This window comes from Zonotrichia leucophrys, chromosome 19, assembly GCF_028769735.1.
Source record: "Zonotrichia leucophrys gambelii isolate GWCS_2022_RI chromosome 19, RI_Zleu_2.0, whole genome shotgun sequence".
Lineage (NCBI taxonomy): Eukaryota > Metazoa > Chordata > Aves > Passeriformes > Passerellidae > Zonotrichia > Zonotrichia leucophrys.
Window position 1 is genome coordinate 7,772,279 of NC_088188.1, and position 13,933 is coordinate 7,786,211.

Consider the following 13,933-nt stretch of genomic DNA (forward strand, 5'->3'; position numbering starts at 1 on the left):
GAGTTGGGATCCAGCACGTGGCCCTGCTCTGCCCACCGTGGTGCCCTGGGAGATGGTGAGGGTGTTCTAGGGTGCTGAGCCATGTCTGCTCCCCCAGATCTCTACTGCACACTGGAGGTGGACTCCTTTGGCTACTTTGTCAGCAAAGCCAAGACCAGGGTGTTCCGGGACACCACGGAGCCGCAGTGGAACGAGGTGAGGGAGGGTGGCCTGCAGGGAGGGGCTGTGCTCCCCATTTCCCCAGTTCTGGAGCTGCTCTGGGGTGCTGGGGTTGAGCCACCCTCCCTCCACACCCCAGGAGTTTGAGATTGAGCTGGAGGGCTCCCAGTCCCTGCGCATCCTCTGCTACGAGAAGTGCTACGACAAGACCAAACTCAACAAGGACAACAACGAAATTGTGGACAAGATCATGGGCAAGGGGCAGATCCAGGTATGCTCTGGGGCTTTTGGGCATCCTCTCACCCAAAGAGGGACTCCTTTAGGGCCTGGCACCTGGGCTGGGAGGGTTGTCCTGGGGTGATGCCTTGGCATGGGCAGCTCTGCTCTTGGGAGCGGGGTACAGCAATTGTGGGGTTGAAGGCAGTGAGGTGGGTGGGCATCAGGCATAGGGGTGATGGTCCTGGGGCACAGTGGCTGCAGGAGAAGGTGGGAAAAAGTGAGAGGGGCCTTTGTGGAGGTGGCAGAGGTGCATCCAGCCCCAGCTGGGCTGGAATTGTTTCTGTTCTGCTGCTCTCTGTGCTGTGGCCCCGGGGGGCTGCAGGGAGGGGTTGGCAGCTGCCCTGGGGAGGGCTCTGCATGTGCAGCCCCCTGTCCCTCCTGTGTCCCCCTCTGCCACCATCTGTCTTGCCTGTGCCTCCATCAGCTGCTGTTATGGCAACGGGGGTTTCCAGGGCAATGGCTGAGCTCCTCTGATTGGTGGTTGCCAGGCAGGCAGGATGGAGGCCTGGGCTGCCCTGAGATGCTCCCAGGTGAGCAGGACCAGGAGCATGGAGTGGAAGGCAGGCAGACCCCCAGCCCTCCCATTCCCCCTGCAGCCACCTTGGCCAGGCTGCAGGGAAGCTCAGGGCAGGGGAGCACAGTTGGGGCTGGGGGTGTCTCTGTGTGTTCCTGGCTGTGCTTGGGACAGGATCACGCCTGGGACACTTCAAAGGGCCCCTCAGGGCTGCCTGCTCCGTGGGAAAGCAGCTGAGGGCAGGTCCCAGGGGAGCAGAGAGCAGCAGGGAGATGCTGCAGGGAATGGAGATGCTGTGGGGAAACAGCACTGGAGGGGGCACAATGTGGGAAGAGGAGGCTCAGCCCCACCAGTGGCTTGTCCATACCTGAGATCAGCCCTCTGTTGCCCTCTCCCCCAGGCAGCAGCGCTGTGGGGGTGGCACTGGGCCAAGGGGGACGGCCAGGGCAGGGAAGGGGCTCGGTGTCCCGCGGGGATCAGTCCAGCTGCGCTCTCGGAAATAGCCTGGATCAACAAACATGAGTCATGCTGGGAGATGCGGGGGTCGGGACAGGGACAGCACAGCCCGTACCCGCTGTGCAAGAGCGCTGGGGGAAGAGCAGGAAAGAGAGAAGGCCCTGGGGCTGCTTATCCCAAGCAGGATCTGGATGGGTGGATGGAAGAGCGACAGGGTTGGGGCTGTCCTGGTGTCACCCGAGCCACAGGGGTGGGCTTGGTGGCAGGGCAGGACAGCTGTGAGTGGGATGGGCAGTGCTGCTGCTGGGGCTCTGGGCTGTAGTCAAGCCCCAGGGCTGCCCCCCTGCCCTGTCCCTGAGGCATTCAGGCAGAGATGCTGCCCTGAATGTTCCTCACCCTGGCTGGTCCCTGGGCTCATCATGGGCTGCTGCTGGTTCCACATAGCAGCGCTGGCTGCTCAGTGGGAAGCTGTGACTCCTGGCTGGCACTAACCCTGTTTTGTTGTTATTAACCCCATTTTCCAAAGCTGGAATATGCTGTGGTCGGGATGGGGCTGCCCTGTTTGGCTCGTGTCCCCATGAGGGTCCTGTGTCCCCTGCAGCCCTGCTCTGAGCCGTCCCAGTTGCTCCCAGCAGCTGGGCTGTGTGTGCTGGGTGCTGGCAGGGGTGTGTGCTGCTGTGCCAGGATGGCAGCGGGTGTTGTGGTGGGCAAAGCAGGCTGTGAGTGCTCGTGCCCACATTGCAGGGGACAGAGGCTGGATGTGCCCCCCATGCCCTGGAGGAGAAGGCAGTGGGTGCATAAGGGGGGCTCAGGACCCCCTTCCTCAGCCCATTTGATGCACGGAGAGATTTGGCTGCTGGAGCAGAGCCTGTGTTGTCATGGGCACGGTGCCTGCTGTGCCCTCAGGGAATAGCTGCCTGTCTGTCTGTCTGTCTGTCCTCTTCCCTGGGCTGGCGGAGTCTCTGGCAGGGGAGATTTGTGATGCTGAGGCACCCCTGACCTGCAGGGACCCATAGTGACCTGAAGGGACCCCAGGGGCTGCTGAGGGATGGACTGGAGGACACTCAAATCCCCCCAAGCTGCACCTCAGCCTGTCCCTCAGCAGACAGGGACCCTCCAGGGCTTCCCTGCCCTGCTGGCAGTGGGGCTGACAAGGGCCAGGGTACACAGAGGGAGGACATGGGGGTACCCAGGCATGACAACAGACCCCAAAAGCCTCAGCAAGGGCAGCAGAGCCAGCCTGGCTCCTGCGGGGAGCCGGGAATGCTGCAGCCGCCAGCGGCCGTGCCTCGGGGGCCGCGGCTGCCGCTGGGGCTGCGGGGCGGAGAACGAGAGAGGGAGAACGGCAGGGGGATAACGGGAAGGGACAAAAACAGCGGATACCGGCGGCGGGGAGCCCGGGCAGCAAAGGGAGAACGGCAAGGGGATAACGGGAAGGGATAACAACAGCGGATAACGGCAGAGGGATAAAAACAGCGGATAACGGCAGGGGGATAACAGCAGCGGATAACAGCGGATCCCGGCGGCGGTGCCCGGGCAGCCCCCCCAGCGCTCCCGAGCGGCAGGGCGAGGGTTAAACGCGTGGGGGCCGCCGGGGGGGGGCTGCCTTTGAGTCACTTCCTCGCAAGGGGAGGGAGAGAGAGAGAGGGAGGGAGGTTTTGGGGCTGCCTCGCCAGCCCGGCGCGCAGCCTGAGGATGAGCCCCGGCCGCTCGCCGCCCCAGCCGGGCTCCCCTGGCCCGGCCCCGCTGACCGCTCGGATGCCGATGCTGCGCTGAGCCAGCCGCGGGCACCCTCGTGTCGCCTGCCCGGAGCCGAAGCGATGACGGAGGTGTTGGTGCAGCCCGAGGGAAGCCCCGGTATCAGCCCCGGTACCGGTACCGGGGGCGAACGCGGCGTGGAGGAGCCCGAGGGGAAGCGAACCCCGAACACGGGCGCCCGGCTCTGGGGCAGGGTGCGCAGCAAGCTGCTCCGGCAGAAGGTGCTCCGGGTGCGGGGGGCAGTGCTGGGCGCTGGGGTGGCTCTGCCGGGCTCTGCTCTGTGCTGTGGCCGCTGGGTTTGTGGGGTGGGGGGCGCTGATATGGGGGGCTGTGTTGTTTGTGTGCAGAGTGAGCGTTGCGGGGTCTGTGCGCGGAGCAGGGAGATGTTTGGGTGCTTTGGGAGCTCTCGGATGCACTTGGCAGCCTGTGAGGTGTTTGTTTTGCTCTTCCCTCTCCCTATGTGTGCTGGCGGGCTCCCACAGGCTGAGCTGCTTGCACCGGGGGTTCTGCAGAGCCCCAGGGAGCCCATGCTCGGCCCTGGAGCTTTTCCAGGGGGCAGCGATGCTCCTGGGCGGGCTGGGGACACTGCCTGCGTCCCCTTCTTGCAACCCGGGTCCATCCAGGCTTTCCCAGCTGTGTCGCAGCCACATCCGCCAGAAACACAGAGTGCGGGGATGTGCGACAGAGGAGGGGGACAGCGCCCTTGCAGGCTGTCCCAAAAGCCCCACGGGGCACTCTGGGGGTTTCCCTCGGCGCAGTCCCCCTGCCCAGCCTGGTTTGGCTGTGTGTGTGTGTGACGCAGCTGCATTAACCTCGATTCAGTGCCGAGCCCAGGGGATTAAGGGGCAGCAGGGCTCTCTGGGGAGGCTGCCCGGCGGCTGCTGCTGGCTCACAGCATGGAGGGGTTTCATTTCCCGTGCTGGCTCTGGCTTCCCTGGGGCTGCAGGGCTGGATGTGGCCCCGGGGTCCTGCTGGGTTGTGGGTGCTGCTGCTGCTCCTCGGGTCACTATCAGTCAGGGCTGTGGATTGCTGATTTTTTGGCTGTGCTTGGCCACTAATTCACAGTAGGGGCTGTGAATTACTGATTTTTTGGCTGTGCTTGGCCACGGGCAGCATTTGCTGGTGTGGGGGGCTGCTCTGTCCCACGGTGCTGGGGGCTCAGGGACTGTCTGTAGGTCTGCTGAGGGATCTGCTTGCCAGGGCAGCCATGGAAAGCCAGGCTGGTGAAGCTGTGGGTGCCACGCTGATGGGAAGCAGCGCTGGCTGCAGTGGCTCCTCTGAGATCCCACTTCCCAGGGCCCTGGCAGAGATGACCTCAAAGGCTGAGTCACAGGTTTGCTCCCAATTGCTTCACCCCAGGCTGAGATGGGGTGACCTCATGGGCCTGGGATGTGAGGAGGGGACATGCCCAGCCTGACAGTCCCTGCCCCACCACAGCATCCCTGGGGAACCACCCTGAGGATTTGGAGCCCTGCTCCTCACCTTGGAGCTCTGTGCACTGGGTCTGTCACAGTGCCACGACCTGGAGGTGTCTTGAGGACAAAATTCCAGGATGTGGCCTCATCACCTCAAGTCTGGAGCTGTCCCATGGACAAGACAAGCAGAAGGAGGGGAGGGTCAGCACCAGCAGGACCTCTCCAGAACACAGAGAGTGCTGCAGGACTGCCTGGACTGCTCATTGTCTGTTCCTCCCCAACTTGGGGCCTTGTCCTACAAACAAACAGCTTTGGATAATTTGGGAAGCCAGGATGATGGCAACAAACAGAGAGTGTTTCACTTTGCCATGGATGAGAGCAGCACCACAGTGGATGCTGACCTGGGCATGGATACCACCATGGCTGGGAGTCCCTGGGATGCAGGATGGAGCAGCCTGGAGACGTGCTAGTGACCTGGCTGAGGTGTTTCCCCAGGCACAGAGGGGTGTTTGAAGCCATCTGATCTTCCACAGAGGAGCTGACATCTCATCCTGCCCACTGCTGGCTGTTCCCCAGGAGTTCCCCACTGACCTGGGATGTCCCTGATCCTGCTGGAGCAAGGCAGATCCCTTCAGAGGACAGGGAGATGGTGCTGGGAGCTGGACAGAATGTTTGCCAGTGCTGTGTGGGCAGGAGCTGCCTCTGGCTCTGTGGGTGGATGCTCCTGTCCATCCTCCCACGCCTGGAAATGAAGGGTTGGACATGGCTTTGCTTAAACTGGAGAGTGGCAGCATTGTGTGCTGCTGCTGCAGGAGGGTAATAGAGCACCAGGGCCAGGCCACTGCAGTGCACAGGGACCTACCCTTGCTGCAGGGGGGCTCAGGCCCATGGTGCTAGCAGAATTGAACCAAATTTGGACCCTGCTGGCTGTTGTGGGTTGATTGTGCCCATGCAGGGGCTGCAGGGGAGTGATGTGCTCAGGGTAAGGTCTGCAGCACTGGCAGCAGCCAACCTGGCTTTAATAAAAGCTTTCTTCAGAGCTCTGCTAAAGCCCTTCCAGATGTGAGCTGCCAGGGCCATCGGGGCCAGAGGGACCTGAGGGCTGGGGAAGGGAAGGCAGGCATGGTGGCTGCAGATAAAATTGTGTTGCAGAGCAGGGAGGCTCCTGACCTGGCAGGGGGATGAAGGGGCTTCACTGCCATGAGTGGGGAAAGGGTAGAAGTGCCTGGGACATGGTGTTGGCTGTGGTGGCTCCATGGCAGTGCCGTGGGGGATACAGCCCTGCAGGGGAGCACAGAGGAGCTGGGGCAGCAGGGCTGGGCTTGGCTGTGCTCTGGCTGCAGTCTCGTGATCCCAGTGTCCAGACCTGCTGCAGGGTCCCATGGGAGCCCAGGGCAGCTGCAGCTTTCTCCTCCTCCTCCTACTGCTCCCCAGCAGCCGCAGGGCTGGCACAGAGGGAGCAGCGTGGCTCTCTCTGGGCTCTTCCATGTGCTGGGCTGGAGCAGGAATGTCAGGAACCATTCCTGGGCCATGCTGGGGACAGCAGCATTTCTGCCTTGCTGGGGAATCACATTTTTCCCATGGCTAAGGAGCTGTTTGGGCTCACAGGGCTGGGCATGTGGCAATGCCAGTGTGCTGGGTCTGTGCCAAGAGCCAGGGCAGCTCGATCCTCTTTGGGACTGTGACGATTTGGTGTGCAAGAAGGGACATGAGGGACCCCACAGTGCCCCCCATCATGACATGCAGTGAGTTTATGGGCAGGGGAGCAGCAGCTCCGTGGCTGGAGCAGCAGCTCTGAACATCTTGACACTTGCCCAGAGCATCTCCTGACCCAGCAGCTGCAGGGAGCTCCCGTGTCCTTGCAGGGTGACCCCACGTGCCTGGTGCCAGTGTGGCCTGGCAGCTGCGTGTCCCCAGCCCTGGGAGCCCCCCCCAGCTCCCAGATCCCATCCCCTTCCCCAAGGGGACATTAGGGCCAGGCTGCCCGCCCCGTGCATTACAGGGATCGATGGGGCTGGATCAATACCACCAGCTGGGGACCAAAGAGCCCCAAAAGGCAACTGCACCCAGCTCTGCACAGCCCTGGGGCCTGGAAGCCACCAGGGCACGTGCCAGGGCCTTGGGAATGCCAGCACCTCTCACTGCACCCGGGGCAGCGTCACCGAGTCCCCCGCTAGCCCCAAAGCCAGAAATAGCAGAGCCTGTCATTCCCAGGGGTTAAAAATAGCCTTGGCTATGGGGAGATGTTGTTTTTCTGCATGGAAAACGCTGCCCTAGTTCTGTTTCATCAATCTGCCGCCAGAAATAGTCCTAATTTCTTGGAAGTTTCTTGCTTCGTGGGTGTGGGTTATAGCACTGCCTTGCAGGGGCTCTGGGGAGAGGGCAGGACAGGGGGGCTGAGCCCACCTGGCTTCAGGGCACGGCCAGAGGGACCCCAGAGCCCAAAGGGATGGGAACCTCTCCATCCTCTGGTCTTGTTGCACAGGAAAAGCATGTCCTGTGCCCTACCCCATCTGCAGATCAGGGGCTTTGGGGCCACCAGGTTGGGATGGCAGCAGGGCTGTCACGAGGCTGTGTCCCCACAGAATTCACAGAGCTTCTCTCCCCACAGCTGGACCCACAGGCCGTGCAGACCAAGAACTGGCACATGGATGTGATTGAGATGAACGGAGTAAGTGGGGTGGGGGACCCACAGCCCCTCGCTGTGAATGCAGCCCCTTCTTGCCTTCAGGGCAGCCAGCACTCACCCCCTGTCTCCCACAGATCAAGGTGGAGTTCTCCATGAAGTTCACAAGCAGGGACATGAGCCTGAAGAGGACCCCGTCCAAAAAGCAGACTGGTGTCTTCGGGGTGAAAATCAGTGTTGTGACAAAGTAAATGATGCAGGGCTGTGGGGCTGATCTGCTCTGGGTGTGGGGCTGCCCTGCGTCCCCTTGCTCCCACCAGCACTGGGGAGCTCGGCCTTTGCTCTCTGCTGGGGATTTTCCTGTTCCCTCTGCCATTCCCATCCTTCCCTCGTGCATGCAGGGCTGGGCGCTGGGTTGGCAGAGCTGGGCGCTGGGTTGGCAGGGCTGGGCTGGCTGCCAGGGTTCCCCTGGGAGTCTCTGGTGACAGCTGTGCCTCCCGAGCCAGGCGCGAGCGCTCCAAGGTGCCTTACATCGTGCGCCAGTGCGTGGAGGAGGTGGAGAAGAGGGGCATTGAAGAGGTTGGCATCTACAGGATCTCTGGAGTGGCCACTGACATCCAGGCATTGAAAGCTGTCTTTGATGCAAGTGAGTGTCCTGGGGGAGCCCTCTGCAAGGCTGGGTTTGGTTATTGCGCTGCACTTGTGCCACATGTGCCATTCTGCACAGGAAGGGGCTGGGGGTGAGGAGGGACAAAAACACCCAGGGATCCCAGCCTGTTTGTGCCTCTGAGCTGGCTCCTGGCAGACACTGAGTCAGGGAAATGTTACAAATGGATTTGCACAAATCGTTGTGTGTCCTGTTGCCCAGCCAGGCGGGAACCACTGGGCTTTTCCCAGGCTCAGCCTGGCTGATGGGGCTGTGAACCCAGCAGTGCTGTCCCTGCCCTGCAGCTGGCAGCCTGTCTGGCTGGCTGCAGTGACACAGAAGGGATCAGGAGGGCAGGAGTCACATGTGGGTGCTCTCTGGACAGATAACAAGGACATCCTGGTGATGCTGAGTGACATGGACATCAATGCTATCGCTGGCACGCTGAAGCTGTACTTCCGAGAGCTGCCCGAGCCCCTCCTCACTGACAGGCTCTACCCTGCCTTCATGGAGGGCATCGGTAAGGGATGGGATGGGAAGGGGATGATGCACAAACTCTGTTTGGCATTGCTTGCTCTGGGATGGGGCACTCCCAAGGGTCGTTCCCACTTGGTCCTGGCTGTTTTTACTGGTTCCAGGCCAGCTCTGCTCCCCAGTGCTCACACAGTGGCTGCTGGGAGGTGTCTGGCTGTGGTGGGTCCTGCTGCTGCAGCAGACCCTGTCCTGAGCCCTCTCCCTCTGTGCCTCCAGCTCTCTCAGATCCTGCTGCCAAGGAGAACTGCATGATGCACCTTCTCCGCTCGCTGCCTGACCCCAACCTCATCACCTTCCTCTTCCTGCTGGAGCACTTGAAAAGGTAAAGGCTCAGGGGCTACCTGGGATGGGTGGGAGGTGCAGGATGGGTCTGTCCAACTGCTTTGCTGTGGGGATGGGACATGAACAGAGTCAGAGCTGCTGTTTGGTTCCTGTAGTGCCTGCACGGCTCCAGGCTGATCTGGAGGCTGTGCTGGTGCAGAGCAGGGCAGCAGCCAGGGCCAGCAACAGCAGCTTGGGTCAGGCATGGAGGAGTCCTTTCCCAGCCCTTCCAAGAGGGTACAGCTCCAGGTGTGCCCCACCTGCCCCATCTCTCTGGGCTCTGGAGTATTCCCCAGGCTGCAGCTTGCTCAGACCCTTCTTTGATATCAGTGTTGGCTTTCCACATCTCTCCTTGGGCCCTGTAGGATGCTGGGGGGTCCTGGGGCTGTTCTGCCCCTCCAGAGCAGCCCTGGTGTCCCAGGACCACCGGCTGTGGTGCCATCAGGGTCTGGGCTGTGCCTGGCCAGTGATCCAGGTCAGCTCTGCAGGGAGCACACGGCCTCTGCAAACAAGGAACACTTGGCTGCTGCAGCCGGCGTGCAGCTGCTTGGATGAGCTCTGCAGGGAGCAGCTGGCCTCAGCACAGGGCAGGAGTCAGTTGGGAGCTCTGCAGTGTCCCCCTTAGCAGGAAAACAGCTCTGTGTCCCTTCCCACCAGTCCAGCAGTAGTCCTTGCAAAACAAGATGCAGCAATCCCTGTCACCTGTCAGCAGCGGGTGGCCAAGAACCAAGGACACTCAGCTCTGTGGAAATGTCCCAGAACTGCAGGTGACACCTCATATCAGCTATCCCAGGGTGAGTGCAGCAGTTTGTGGTTTCACAGGCTTTTCTTGGCCCAGATGAGGTGCATCCAAACCTGGGGACACAGGGACTGGGGGTCCCTAGGACCCCAAAACCCAGGGAAGGTACAGGGCTGTGGAAGGGCAGCAGAGCAGAACACAGAGCCTGGCCAGAGCTGGGGCTCATGGCTCATGTTACTTGCATCATTAAATTTTTTTTTTTGTTCCTCTGGTTTGGCTAAAACCAAACTGAAAAAGTGATTGATGCTGGGGGATGGAGAAGGAAAAATCCATTTCCATCCTGAGAACCGGGCACAGCCAGTTCCCACATCTGCTCCCCTGGCCGGGGCTCAAGCGAGCAGCCTGTGCCGGGGAGCACAGCTGCCTCCTAACATGGCAATGTTGTGGTCCTGCTTCCCTCCGTGCTGGCAGGGCTCCCACAGGGCTGTTGGGGCAGGGAGCCTCGAGGGGAGTGGGTGCAGGGGGCAGGGGCTGTGCAGGGCTCCCATGCCCTGCGGGCTCAGGAAGGGTGGAGGCCCCGCAGTGCAGGAGTCAGGGCTTGGTTGCTGCCACATCACACCCAGGGCTCCCAGCCAGGCCCAGCAGCTCCAGCAGAGGCCGTGAAGGGGGCAGAGCTCCCTGCCCTGCACCTGGCTTTTCTGAGGGCTGCAGAGGGCAGTGGAAAGCTGGAGGTGCCCCACTGCTGCTGGGAGAAGGGAGAGCAGCCCTCGGCCTCCTCATCACCCCATGGATCCCCACTCCTGAGCATCGTTAGGGGCTGACACTGCCTCTCTCCTGTACCCCACAGGGTGGCTGAAAAGGAACCTATCAACAAAATGTCTCTCCACAATCTGGCCACGGTTTTTGGGCCAACACTTCTGAGACCCTCAGAGGGGGAAAGCAAGGCGCACCTCACCTTGGCCTCTGACATCTGGTCCCACGATGTGATGGCCCAGGTAAGAGCTGGGGACTGGAGGGGTTCACCTGCCTGTCTGGGTAGATTTGTTACTTTTTGCTGGATGGGACAAGCTGGGAGGTGGCAGCTCTTTCCCCTTCTGTAGTAACACCCCCCATTTACCTTCTACAGGTCCAGGTCCTTCTCTACTACCTGCAGCATCCTCCCATCTCCTTCAGCGAGCTCAAACGCAACACACTTTACTTCTCCACGGACGTGTAGCCTGCAGGCAGAAGGCACCAGCTGCAAACACTCCAGCTCCCTGCTGGGGGACACGGACTGGACCACAGCCCCCAAGGGAGACCAGCCCAGACCCAGGACGGTGCTGCCTGCAGCTCCTGTACAATCATGTTCCAGTGGCCCGGTCCCAGCAGGTGCCAGGCCCTCTCTGTAAAGTAGTCGTGTCTTATGTCCCTTCTTGTGTTCAAGGATTGTTTTTATGTATATTTGCTCAACGGAAGAGGTAGTGACTGACAAGGGCTGTGGACACAGGCTTCCCCCTTGGCTAGTTTTCTCCTGGACTCCTTCCCGCCCGCTCACTCCTACAGGCACCCCCTGCCTGAAGCCTGCAGTGCCCCACGAGTGCCTGTTTGCTGCCCAGCTCCCTGCCCACGCCTGCATGTGCAGCACTGGCTCGCTCCGAGGCCGGGAGCTCACGGGCCTCCCTCCCTCCCTCCCTGGTGACGGTGACACCAGCCCCGCTTTGGCTTCGCTGCCTGCGCAAACGTCGGACCCTGTGCCTGGATCCTGCTCCGCTCTGAGCAAACTGCGACCCCGAGGGCAGAGGAGCAGGGTGCTGCTTCTTCCCTGCCACAGCTCCTCTGGGTGTTTCAGGCCAGTCCCCTCTCCAGCCCTGTGCTTTGCCTGTGTGTGTGTGGCGTGGCGGTTCCTCCCCTCGCTGGATTTCGCCTCTGAGTAGTTATGGGGTAACCCCTCACACAAGGCTGGAGCCAGAGGTGCTGGGCTGGTCTGGATCCACAGCAGGCTGAAAGGATGGCCAGCCAGAGGCAGGTTTGCTTTCTGCACCATGGGCTGACCCCACGTCTGCTCTGGCACTGATGTGGTCGCAAATTTCCCCAATTTGGAAGTTTGGTGGGGAGCAGGGTATCTGCTGTACAGTTCTGTCTGCCATAGTGAGGCACTCACGCCCCTGCCAGCCCAGCACTGCCATGAGCACTGCATGCACCCCGTGGCACAGCATCCCTCCCGTGGCCACGGGGACAAGGAGATGTTTTATCCCTTCCTTGGCCTTCCCTGCTGCACTGAGCACATGGCAGCACATGGCCCTGCCTCGGTGGCAGCCTGGCTGCCAGAGGCAAGTGCTCTGCAGCAGCTGGATGGTCACCCAGCCTGGGAACCAGCACAGAAGGATGGGAGGAGGAAAGCCTTCATGGCCTTGTGACTGAAGGCAGAAGTGCTTTGTTCTGTCTTTCTCCCAAAGTGGTTGCTGCTGGATTAGCCGTGCCCAGCCAGCTCAGGTTTGTTTGTTAGTGGCTCCAGTGAGCCCTCCCTCCCAAGCTGATGGCTGGAGCTGTCAGGCCATGTCCCAGGGCAGGACAGGCTGCCCCAGTGCCTGGCTCCTGGGATGTCCCCCACGCTCCCACCTCCCAGGTAGGTGTTGGTACCTGTTGGGACACAAAACCTTTCGCTCTATGAGCTGAGTCCGTGTTCTTGTGGGAAAAGCCCCCCCATGTCCCCGACTGCGTTGGCCCTGTGCTCTCTCCTGTGCCAAATGGAGATGGATGAGAAGTGACCAAGCCTGTCCCCCACAGCAGCGTTGCCTTTACCCTCCCAGCTATTGGACTGTTCCAGGTAGAGCCCAGCCACCGATGCACCAGGTATGTCCTCAGCCCCCTCCCTGGGGAAGGCAGCACCTGCCAGCCCTGCACCAGCAAAGCAACCAAGGAGGGGAGGTCTCAGTCCCCCTCCAAAGGGCTCACACTCCAGACCCTGCTCCTCCTGACTACCAGCTCAACAGAAGGGAAACAGCATTGCAGAAAATAACCAGGCGTCTGTCTTGGCCCTGGACCCAGTAAGGAGGCCGAGCTTTAGATCTGACTGCACAACAGATCCCTGTGTGTGTCTGATTTGTTACATGTGTCCAAGTCTCTGTCCACTCTCTGTCATTCCAGATGGAGACTCTGTACAGCCAAATCTCCCCCTGTGACAGTGGCTGGAGGCCCGGTCCCCACAGCCCAGCACAACAGGCTGTGGCTGTCCCCACGACTGGCTTTTGCTTGTCCCTACAGGAAGGAAAAGAGGGGGGTGGAGTCTTGCAGCTACAGGTAGAATAGAACTGTTAATTAATATTTGACTTTCAAAAGTTGTTAAGGATATATTTTTGTTTGTGTTCTGTTTCAATTTCTGTAGATTATAAACTTTAAATGGCTGTAAAACCTCGTGAGGAGAAAAAAAATGTTAATAAAAATGCAAAGCCCCGATATTTGCACAAAAGAAGCCCTGTGGTGTTGCTGTTTGCACTAACTGATCACTTTGGCATCACAGCTTCTTCATTCTGTCATGGAATTCTTGCTAGTTGCACTTCAAGCCAGTGGTATAAGCACAGGCATTGTGCCAGGCAATCTTTGAAGAGACTTCTTATGGTTTGGGCTACATCCTTGCATTTTGGAGGAAAAAACCCTGGACTGTCTGGAGCCAGGCTGTTTAATCAGCCTAGAATTACTCAAGCTTAAAATTCAGCTGACTTGCACAGCTTCTGGCCTGAGGATATTGAACAGGCACAGCAAGGAACATCAGGAGATCTGGAAACCTCATCTGATAGATCACATGGTGCTTGCTGTCTCCCCACTTCTTTCCATGTGGGAATGGGAGCCAATGAGCCTCCAAACTGACCACTGACCACTGTATCAGACAAAACACACTGCTAGTGCTGCTCTTCCAGGTCAACAAGGGCTGTCACTGTTCTGGGATGTCCAACTGTGGATGCAAAGGAGGGGAGGTGAGTGGGAGGATCTCTATTAGTTGTGTGCACTGCATCTGAAATGCCACTGCCTCAAAAAGATTAGAGGGAGTGTTTGCCTTTATGGAGCGGCTCAATGAAGATTAAAAATGACCCTCTGAGGTCTGAGAACAGAGCTTGGTTAGAAGAGCAGGAGGGCAGAGAGAACACCAATCAGGGAGGCAGCAGCTCCTTGAGCTAACAAACATATGTTTTGATTTCAGCACCAATTTTGGGCTCAGAAAAAACTGAGCTGAGAAAAACCACTCACTTCTCCCTGTGTAAGTAACACTGGGGCACTTGGAGGTGGCACAGGGATGTGATGGGAAGCAGGCTGTGTGCTGAGTGAGTGCCCAGTTATCTGTCAAACACTGGTTTATTCTCACAGCTCTGCTTTCTAAGTCTCACCATCAAACTGCTGGAACTAATGGGGTGAGCCTGGGGCAATTAAAGCAGTAGCAAGATTGCACTCCCACAGTGAGGTTAAATCAGGCTGGCCAAGTGGCTACAGAGAATTATACTTCAGCAACAAC

At 59.7% G+C, this 13,933-nt stretch overlaps 1 protein-coding gene across 4 annotated transcripts in view; it reads left to right on the forward strand.

Annotated features, from left to right (window-relative positions):
- Positions 1–12,882, forward strand: part of ABR (ABR activator of RhoGEF and GTPase) — a 37,820-nt gene extending 24,938 nt beyond the window's left edge. For 3 of the 4 annotated variants that reach the window (XM_064729320.1, XM_064729321.1, XM_064729322.1), the window contains 9 exons: positions 98–195; positions 299–430; positions 7,193–7,252; positions 7,345–7,454; positions 7,714–7,853; positions 8,239–8,373; positions 8,604–8,709; positions 10,295–10,442; positions 10,574–12,882. In XM_064729320.1, coding sequence (XP_064585390.1) covers positions 98–195; positions 299–430; positions 7,193–7,252; positions 7,345–7,454; positions 7,714–7,853; positions 8,239–8,373; positions 8,604–8,709; positions 10,295–10,442; positions 10,574–10,663 — 1,019 coding nt within the window. In that variant the 3' untranslated portion in view covers positions 10,664–12,882. Of the gene's footprint in view, positions 1–97; positions 196–298; positions 431–3,041; positions 3,388–7,192; positions 7,253–7,344; positions 7,455–7,713; positions 7,854–8,238; positions 8,374–8,603; positions 8,710–10,294; positions 10,443–10,573 lie in introns of those variants that run through there. The other variant, XM_064729323.1, reaches the window with a different exon arrangement.
- The last annotated feature ends 1,051 nt before the right edge of the window (positions 12,883–13,933 follow it).